Source organism: Dreissena polymorpha, chromosome 3 (genome assembly GCF_020536995.1).
Source record: "Dreissena polymorpha isolate Duluth1 chromosome 3, UMN_Dpol_1.0, whole genome shotgun sequence".
In the NCBI taxonomy this organism is placed as follows: Eukaryota; Metazoa; Mollusca; class Bivalvia; order Myida; family Dreissenidae; genus Dreissena; species Dreissena polymorpha.
In genome coordinates this window covers 77,508,714-77,519,440 of record NC_068357.1, presented here as the reverse complement: position 1 = coordinate 77,519,440, position 10,727 = coordinate 77,508,714, and the positions used below count along the sequence as shown (strand labels likewise).

General features: G+C 35.6%; 1 protein-coding gene across 1 annotated transcript in view; it reads right to left on the bottom strand.

Annotated features, from left to right (window-relative positions):
* Positions 1–10,727, bottom strand: part of LOC127874841 (chromatin-remodeling ATPase INO80-like) — a 136,724-nt gene that overhangs the window by 30,028 nt on the left and 95,969 nt on the right. The window contains exons 26-30 of the mRNA XM_052419482.1: positions 8,101–8,268; positions 7,414–7,572; positions 5,554–5,656; positions 5,107–5,192; positions 3,105–3,224 (exon numbers count right to left, since the gene is read on the bottom strand). Coding sequence (XP_052275442.1) covers positions 3,105–3,224; positions 5,107–5,192; positions 5,554–5,656; positions 7,414–7,572; positions 8,101–8,268 — 636 coding nt within the window. The remainder of the gene's footprint in view (positions 1–3,104; positions 3,225–5,106; positions 5,193–5,553; positions 5,657–7,413; positions 7,573–8,100; positions 8,269–10,727) is intronic.

The window sequence follows — 10,727 nt, the reverse complement described above, 5'->3', positions numbered from 1 at the left end:
ACAAGAATATTTATATTGTTCTGTCAATTTATCATTTGTCTTTGATAAAATGTGTCAATGGCATGAAGCAGGATACATCAAATACATGGTTGGTGCAATGATGGAGAAAGTTTATTTGGTTCGGCCCGAAAACTTGGTTGTATGGCTCTTAAATTTCATATGTCAAGCAAAAATGACGTGTGCCAACAACATGATCCACAAGATTCTTCCCTATGGTTTGTTTATTTCATAATCTCTATAAAAAAAATAAAGATGTGATTTTAAATCAAATTTTAAATCACTCAATCAATTAGTTTCATTTAATTCATTAATTGTTCATCTTGAAGCTTTTTTCATTTGCATAAGAACTACTATGACTCAATGATGTTATTGAAGTAGCTTTGCAGAAGCACGAATAAGTCGTGTCTTTGCCATTAAAACACGATCATGTTTAAATGCATTCATGGCTTCATTAGGACATCACAGTCTGCTGCTAATCAACAAAGCCACAAGGTGTTAATTATTCATCTTGGCTTACTAAACTATAAATACATTGAGCCTTTGAAAAATACACACTTTAAGTTCCTTATGTGTAAATTAATTAAGTGCCCTTTTATAGCTTTTAAGAGCTGAAATCATTATGCCTGATTAAAGATTACATGATGTTCATATCAAGCAGTTGACATCAGCAGGAGAAAGTAATTAAAAAGAACCCGAAACAAATGAACATTCAGCATGCAAACACGCATACAAAAACTACTGATTTCATTTGAAGAAGATTTAATTTGCAACTCTTATCTAATTATTACCTAATCATGTAAAGTAAAATTTGATTATAATCACTTAACTCCATTTTATGGGCTATCATTAATTACCTTAATAGCGACATGTCATGACAAACTGATCAGCGCAAAAGGTGGCATCACAGATTGCATACATGACAATTAACATTAAAGACTTAGGCTTAAACTGTTATGTACAGTGAATATGCTATATTTCATGCTTATAAAATATCCATAATGGGAAGCAATATGGTAAACCTTTCATGTAATTACAACCACTATAAAAAATAACCATTTTTTTACACTGACATTATTGAACTTTATAAATATTTCAAATCAATACAGCACATTCTACCATATATGCTACTTCTCTTCACTTCACTTCACAATTTATTTCTGCAATATGTCACTCACAACAACTATTAAATAAACTGAGAAACTACTACCACTGGTATCTTTTTCTTAAGCATTTTTAACACTGACATTATTTGAACATCATAAATATTTCAAATCAAGACAGTAAATTCTAGCAATTAACCAACTTCTTCGTTTCACAACTTGGTTCTGCAATATGCCACTCACAGCAACAATAAAATCAATCAATCTTAAGATTGAAACAATATTTTAGGTTGTTCTACAAAGCAAATACAGCCATATCATTTGCACTAAAAGAACCCATTTATGGCACCATAAAGCCTGCAATTAAAAACATAACAATCCTTGTGAAAAGCACAGCTGTATTTCCATATTGTTCAATAGAATATTCATGTTCTGTAAAGTGGCATCATTATATCGCCAAGGTAATGCGAAGATGGGTCTTAACCCTTTCAGCGCGGGAACCGAATTTTAAAGGCCTTTGCAAACAGTTTGGATCCAGATGAGACTCCACAGAACGTGGCGTCTCATCAGGATCCAAACTGTTTGCTATTCTGATAGTATTCTTTGAAAAAAATCAAAGAAAATGCTAATTTTAGAAATTCAGCAGGCGACATTTTAGCAGACGACAAATTTCCCAGCATGCAAAGGGTAAAGCTATAACGTCATGCAAGGTTTCGTGGTCTCGTTAGCGGACAGGGTATTTTTTGCAAGACGCATGTCAATAACTTAGTTGTTTTGTGTATAAGATAAGTGCTGAATCAAGGCAAGTTTAGTAGCTGATTTGCACGCAAACCTGAACCACTTGTTCAGCTCAAGGTAAATGTTTTCTTAGCCTTGCTAAATCAATTTATCTGTATTCAACACTAACCTAGAATTTATTACATTATAAATACTTTTAGTCAGGCATTGTTAGGTACACTAATCACGTCTAAATGCAGAGTAGATCCTTTGTTGTTTATTAATCCTTACAGTGCGGGAACCGAATTGTGAAGGCCTTTGCAAACAGTTTGGATCCAGATGAGACGCCACAGAACGTGGCGTCTCATCAGGATCCAAACTGTTTGCTATTCTGATAGAATTCTATGAAAAAAATCGAAGAAAATGCTAATTTAAGAAATTCAGCAGAAGACATTTTAGCAGATGACAAATTTCCCAGCATGCAAAGGGTTAACATATTTTCACCATTTTCAACAGTATTGCAATCATATCAGGTGGTCAGTTAACCAAATCACACTGAAATAGCTGTTTTACCTCAGTAACTGACAAGTGCACTAATTGACCCACTCCCTCTCAGAAGCAAAGTGAAAATAGCTATGTGCAAACAGTATAAAACCAGAACAGCATGTGAGTAACTCGAAGTCTGTTCAGGTTTTATGCTGTTTGCTGCTCATTAGTAACTAAGGGTTTGAAATGAAGCCTTTAAAACTTTTAATTTAATAAGAAAGGTATTGAATTAATGTTAACTTTCTATGGGACTACAAATGTGTCAAAATACGTATCTAAGTGGTAAGGATTAAATCAGAGGTAGGGGGAGATGGCATTAGAAATAATTTTATCACCATAAGTTATGTGGCTCGGCAGGGAATCCACCCACAATATTGTGACTTCTAGCCCTAGGCCCATAGTCTCCAACCCATTCATAGACTAAGGAATAAACAATGGTCTTACATATAGCCTCATAACAATTCCTGCAAGGTCTCATATGTACTGGCTAAATATGGTGCTTGTTCCATAAACATTGGTGTTCTAAATGAAGAGTTATATTTGTATAGGTGTTACCAGCCGCACAAGACTTGATTTTAAAGTAGTTTTAGAACAGTTTTAAAAATAGTTTTTATTTTTAGACTAACGTCTAAGAATTGGTTAGTGAAAACGGCCCAAACATCTACCTACTGAGACACGCACAGACAACCTCAGACCTAGTATAGAGCGCTTTACCAACTGACACCCAAACCTAGCACCTACCTCACTCTGTGTAGGACTCACAGGCCGGGAGGATTCGAAGCTCAAACGAGAGTCCGTATCCACCACGGCGGGGATCGTGACATTGTTCTCCTCAACTTTCACCTTCTTCAAGTCACGTTTCTATGGAAATAGATAGTGTATCAAAATTTCAATATAGTAGACAATTTTAAAGCTTTGACAATTGTAATCTTTAAGTTTTTTTGGATAATCTGATTAAAGGGTCTATAAAAAATCTATACCTAAAAGTAAATGAAAATATTTTATTTGTCAAAACTGATGGCAAAGGAAATAGATTGATTAATTGTTTGGTACCGTATACTTTCGCTTGTAAGACGCATTTTTAAGACTCAAATTAATAAGTTACAGTTGGGGTCGCGTCTTATAAGCGAGATACTGGTGAAAATAAACAAAAAATTGCAAAATATCGAGTTTACTGGGCTCATGCTAGCAAAGTTGGACACTTGTCAGTTGTTTTGAATCATCGCGGCAGCCATTAGCATTTTCTCTAAAGTCTGTATTGGCCCGTACCGTGTATCAGAACGCTATGTTCAGTTACCGATTTATTTGTAATAAAATGTATTGTTACTGATTTTGTTGTCTATTATTTTTAATTTGAATTTTGTTATTTTTGGGGCGTAAGACGTTATATTGTTCGTGATTATTCTTGAAAAGTTTGTATCACCTGAATGTCTGCGCGTGATGTCGTTAAATGTAATATAAATTGGCCATTATAGTATACGGGTGTATGCGGCGACACAATGCCAACATGCTTAAAACAACAGCAAAATCAATTCTCAGTTTGAAACTGTCAATTGTTAAATAAACACGGTGCCGATTTCAAATGCTACTTGACAAGTTTGTATCACCTGATCGTCTTTGTTCCACATCGTTAACTGTCAATTAAGACATAATTGGCAATTAGGGTATCCTCTGAAATAAGTTACCAGTTTGCAACTGTCAATTGTTAAATAAACACGTTTATTCAGACGACCCCCTAATGCCGATGACACCTTATTTATTAGGGGCCAACAACGACGGGAGCAAAGAGCGACCGCATGCAATTATACGTATATGGCTTTCTTCTTGACACGTGATATCGATCTGCGCTTCGGGGTCTATCACTCTATCACGCGATTGGCTAATTTTATGAAAGTAGGCGTTACCTATTGTTGATAGACAATGGGCGTAAAATTTGCATAATCTAGGTAATAAAACTAAACGCTTTCAAAATATCTGCCTATAAGTTTTCAATACCTGTCAAACAATACAATTAAGATCACTGATACGATCAATTTTGCTTGTGCATTGATATTACGAACGTAATATGTTTGCAATTGTTAGGGCAAATGATTAAATACGCAATTGTTTTTGAAATTTTGTTAAGTTGATAATTATTTTTATTGCATGAATAATACTTGAAAATAAATTAAAACCCACTTATATATCATAAAATAAACAAATATTATTTACTTTGTTGTTTGATTGTTTTATTTTTCAGACTTGCGTGAATTACTAATTGCATGCACTGGAGTTTGAAAAATTCTCAATGTGTTACTCATTGATGATTTTCTTTAACATTCTGCCATTTTTCGGCCGATGAAAACGGCAAAATTTGACAGCGTCTTACACGCGGGTCAGTCTCAAATCCACCCATTATAAAGTCCGAAGTCGGGGTGCGTCTTATAAGCGAGGGCGTCTAATAAGCGCAATTATATGGTATTGAAATGTGCATATTTGCCTTTGACTATGAAATGATCCTTGTCAGTTAACATGTGATGCAGTATGCAGTTATGGAACATTGCATAGTTTTACTAATAGATACCAATTTATTTTCCTTGGCACAGTTGCTTTAAACTTTACTGGCCAATAATCTAAATGTATTTGTTAATAAATTATTAAAATATTAATAATATTTGTATTGTAAACAAATTGGTTAGCTGGCATCATTTTCAATATTTGATAATCAATTTTGCTTGCAAGAGGATTTTATTTTGCTTTGTACCTTAACATACTGGTCTCGTTTCCTTTTGCGATCCTTCTCCTTGTACTGTTCTGCCTTGTCCGTCTTGTCTCTTGACCTCTGCTTGACTGAACCCAAAAGCATAACAGTTGTACCAAGCATGCTGATTACATTATTCGTTTTTTTCCCCAACTTCTTTGAGACAGGTAACCAAATACAAGTCTAACACGTTAAATAAGCCTTGCTTGCAGCCTGTTTTTTTACTTTTACAGGTCAACATTAATTGTTTGGGCAAAAAAGTACCATCTGACATTGAAATTAGAAGTCACGTGGTACCTTTTTGCACCAATGGGACGAATAGTTCTTATAGTTCATCCCAATTAAGCCATTTCTGTATGAGCAGAACCACAAACCTAGTCACAGAAAAATTAGATTATAAAACATGCAAGTAAAAGTTCTTATCTAAATGACATGCTGTGCTGCACATACTTTTGTTTGACAATTCATCATCTTCTATGAGCAGGGAGACGACTTCCTTGGGTTTGAGTGTGTCCGGCTTGAAGTTGCCCCCGCTGATCACCATCCGCTGAATCTGTACAAAGAAAGTGATATGAGCTTCATTCTGGGAAAACTGGGCTTAACCCTTTGAATGCTGGGAAATTTGTTTTCTGCTAAAATGTCGTCTGCTTAATTTCTAAAATTAGCATTTCCTTCGATTTTTTTCCAAAGAATACTATCAGAATAGCCAACAGTTTGGATCCTGATGAGACGCCACGTTCTGTGGCGTCTCATCTGGATCCAAACTGTTTGCAAAGGCCTTCAAAATTCGGTTCCCGCACTGAAAGGCTTGAAGCATAAGCTCAAGAGTTGCCGTTGTGTAGTAGATATGGTGTCCCTAACAACCAGGAGGTCATGGGTTTGATCTCTAGTGTGGGGGCGTTCTAAAGATCTCCCCCATAGACACCAAGTCAGGGTTCATACAGATTTTCTCCAATGAAATTCAAGCACTTTTTAAGCACTTTTCAAGGGGAAAAATCCAAATTCAAACACTTTTTTAGTCCGACCTACTGAAAACTGTATTTTATTCTGTGGCCAATACTGACAATATTTTCGCTAAATTGGTCTCTTCTTGCCTAACATTCTATGTGGATTTCAACAGTCTGCACTACCCTGCTACAGTAACAACTGTTATTTGTATTGAATATCATTATGTATTCTAAATGTTCATAAAAGATATTCCAGTGGTATAATATAGCTGCTACAAAATGTTAAAGACAATTAACGTCTGATCAAATTAATTCTGAAGTAAAAATAGAAAACTACAAATGTACATAATCTCGCAACGGCAATATTAAATGCCATGTATTAATTGAGGCTTGTAAAAATTATACTTATTAAGTAATTTTCTACAGCAAATACACATGTACATATAAAATCTGTTATAGATGCAATAGTGTACTGTGTATGTTCAGACTGAGAATCTGCACTCATGTAAACAGATTGCAGTTTCTTCGCAGTATCATCTTATTTATTTGACAATCAGTCAAGTGCAACTTTTTTGTCTTTTGTCTTTTGCAGTACGTCTGAATGAATTGGGTTAACCGAATGAATTTGCTTCACAGACAAACTGCATTTTAGGTGGCTTTTCAATGCCGATTCCCCCAAACTGTCGATCTCTATACCTGTTCTGCGTTCTTTACAAGATGCTTTGACTTTAGAATCGGCATTGTACAACCCAACGGTACTTCAAAAGCCACCCTTTCTGAAAAATGTACTTATTCGCTGGCATATTTCAACTTGTCAGCACCGTAATGGCATAATGCGTACAACAAAAACCGAAGAAAACCAATTGGCGGAAGATAAGTAGTAGTTGCCTCCCTTACGTTCTAAAACCCGTACCAATCCAGTACCTGCCCGTATGAACAGATCGGAACCGTCATAAATCGTGCAAAAACTACGACTTCCAACTCACGTAAATTAAATATTTTTATCTGTTTTTCAAGCACTTTTCCAGCCAAATTCAAGCACTTTTTAAGCACTTTTCAAAGCTATGGTTGAAAATAAGCACTTTTAAGCACTCCAGATCATTTTTAAGCACTTTTCAAGATAAACCTTGATTTTCAAGCACTTTTCAAGGTCTGTGCAAACCCTGCAAGTACTGGTTCTAATCACAGAAAACAGACTGGAGTGTTTCAAATAACCTTTAGGCTTTCGATGCAATTGAGCTTAAATAAATAGTTTTAACTAAACTTAATCATTTAGCATAAAGAGTTACTCACAGGTTGTTCTTGATTTATAATGGTTGCATATAGACGCTTTTAAGTTGTAAATTGTTGCGACATTTCTTACCTCACTCTTCTCCTTGGCCCTCTGCAGGATGCGCTCCTCAATGGTTCCCTTGCAGATGAGCCGGTACACGGTGACCTGCTTGGTCTGACCCAGCCTGTGTGCACGGTCCATAGCCTGCTGGTCCACAGTGGGGTTCCAGTCACTGTCATAGAAGATCACCTGCAGGCAGGGACACACACTTGTTTAAAGCAGAGAGTACTTCTTCTTTATTTGTTTAAGGGATAGAGGACTTCTTTTTAAGGACGAGGCATTTTTAAGGGAGAAGATGTTCAGGGGAACGAAGGACATGATTTTGGAAGAGAAAGGTATATAACAGGGGGAGAGGAATTTTATTCAGTGTGATTACAAGCATCACATGTACAGTAGTTTTTTTTTACCATTTTTGGGAATGAGGCTGGGTCCTTGTGGATTGGGAAAAATTGCAGCTTTTTGACTAAAATTGGGAAATTAGTGTTGTCGTTGTTTTGCTTACAAATGTTTCAAAATTGAGAATAGAAGTGTTTTCTATATTATATGTTATATTTGCTAAGGTTCAGCTTATAGAGCTGGATGGGAGATTAACTAAATGTTGAGATCTTAAAAAAAAAATAAAAAAAAATACCTGCCCCAAATTTGAAAGAAAAACAACTTTTTTTATAAAAAGATTTCACCACAAATCATTCTCCACCCCACATTACGCCCACTCACCGTGTCGGCGGCAGTGAGGTTGATGCCCAGCCCGCCTGCGCGTGTGCTCAGGAGGAATACAAAGATGTCTGAGCGAGCCTGGAAGTCCGCCACCATGTCTCGACGCTCGGAGATCTTTGAGGAGCCGTCGAGACGCTTGTATGTGTGCTTCCTGTGCCACATGTACTCCTGCAAACACAGCAGGGAAATATTGTGGAACCTTGCTCTGGCTAAATATGGCTTAACTCTTTGCATGCTGAGAAATTTGTCGTCTGCTAAAATGTCGTCTGCTGAATTTCTAAAATTAGCATTTTCTTTGATTTTTTTCAAAGAATACTATCAGAATAGCAAACAGTTTGGACCCTGATGAGACGCCACTTTCTGTGGCTTCTCATCTGGATCCAAACTGTTTGCAAAGGCTTTCAAAATTTGGTTCCAGCACTGAAAGAGTTAATGCATGTGCCTAAAGTGTCCTCCCAGATTAGCCTGTGCAGTCAACTCTGCTTTTCTCGAATTTTACATTTAAAGGATTTAATCATTAAAAATATTTTTAGATTCCACAAAGGCCTAAACACTCACACAATGGAAATTAATGGAATTAGCCTTTGACATTGTTTTATGACCATGACATGGTCATCTTGTCATGGTGAATTATATTCCAAATTATTTTTAAAAATTTCTTGGCAAATTGAAGTTACAGAGACGACAAAAAAGTTCAAATTAAATTGTGACCATGAACTTTGACAATGGAGGATTGGAGTTGTATGTGACACATTGCCATGTCAGAGGAAAATAAAATTTATTACCAATGACCTTCAATTGTGACTTTGACCTTAGACAAAGGGGCATGGGCTTCTTTGGGACAAATTATATTATAAACAATCTTAAAATCCCTCCAGCGATGCTACTACTATTATGACTTTTACCGGGGCATACAAACTATAAGACTTCCAATTTCACTAAAAAAAACAACAACACTCATTTACAATATCATATTTTGGATTCTTTACCTAAGCTTGAATTAATGCTGCCATTTTTCTGAAAACTCTTAGGCATTTAATAGATGTGCGCAGACTTTATATTCAACCGTTACCTAAGAACATAAACATCAAATGACAAAGCACTTTTCCTAATGAATACATTGTTCTTCGGTTAAAAGAATAATTTATACCTTTTGTCATATGGTAAAACTATGCTTAAAATTGAGTACGCCCATAATTACTGTGGTTTTATAAGTAACAAAACTTTTCAATCCCAAACTTTGCACAATTAAATAACCCTGACCAATCAGAAAGCTTGTAACAGTTGGACTTTGATTTCCATTGGTTGAATATTTAAGAAGTTAAAACATGCAGCAACTTCTATGATTCTACCTTGGGACATTCAATTTACTGATGGGAATGCAGATCAAAGATCCACACAGTATCAATAAGTTTCATGGAAACAACCCACACAGCATCACCAAACCTTAACCACCAAGCAGAAAACTATTGGTTTCAAATTTTAAACCATGGTAATTGTTTTGATTAAAGACATAGCAGGCAGTAAAAACAATAATGAAATATCATGTAGTAAGCCATGATGGGTGCCCTGATTTGTTCAGCTTTACACATCAAAACATCAGTTCACACCCATTTTACAAAGCTTTATCATGATTTGAGGAAACATATACCCCTGTACAGACTGGAAGTATAGGACCGGGTAAAAGCCATTTCTACTTGTTCCTTGAAATATCTCAAAAAGGATTTAACAAGCAATATATACATGCCTCACTCTAGGTAAAATTAATTTTGCAAATAGCAATTTTCAATTTGTTTCTGAGTGGGAAAGGGTTAACTGACATTCTTAGCAACATGGCACTTGGTTGGAAGGTAATCAGCACCAACTCTTATCTGGACAAGCTTGACGTGTGACTCAAACCTTCAACCCTCGACTCCGCAGACCAATGCTCTGACCTCTTGATCACAGAAAAAACTTAAATGTCACCCAACATAAAGTTAACTAGTTTAATGGTTGACACTTGTAAAGACAAACCACTTGAAATATGTAAGGCATTACTAGAATGACAGAATGTAGTAAAAATCATTACTAGTTAAGATGACTTATATAATGGTCAGCCCTTGTAAAAACAAACCATTTGAAATATGTAAGGCAATACTTGAATGACAGATGGTCGTGAAAATCACAACTATATGCCATAGGAATTTTATATCTAATTAACAGGTTGTCATGAAACAAAAGCTGCCAGTTCATGCAAGTAAGCAATTTATTTGCATTGTCAGCAGAAATTAAACACCAGCAGTAAATATGTAGGTTTATTTAATTTCCGAATTCAATGATCATGATGCAATCTCCATGCCTATTGCATGTCCTGTAATAACCCAACATCGCATGACATTTCATTAAGAAACTGATTAAATAGCATGCATTGGTAAAGTGCCATAAAACTGTCTGCAGCTGATAGCAATAATTAATGAGTAGAATCATGGGCAATAATATTGATAGATGCTCAGTTATATCATGCAATATTTCATTATTAATGCACAAAATTGATCACTTTACAAATAATCTCATGAAAATTTAGGGTTAGTTTTCCGTTTTAAGTGTCTAGAGACTAATTATTTTACTAATTGGTTTTTATTAGAAAT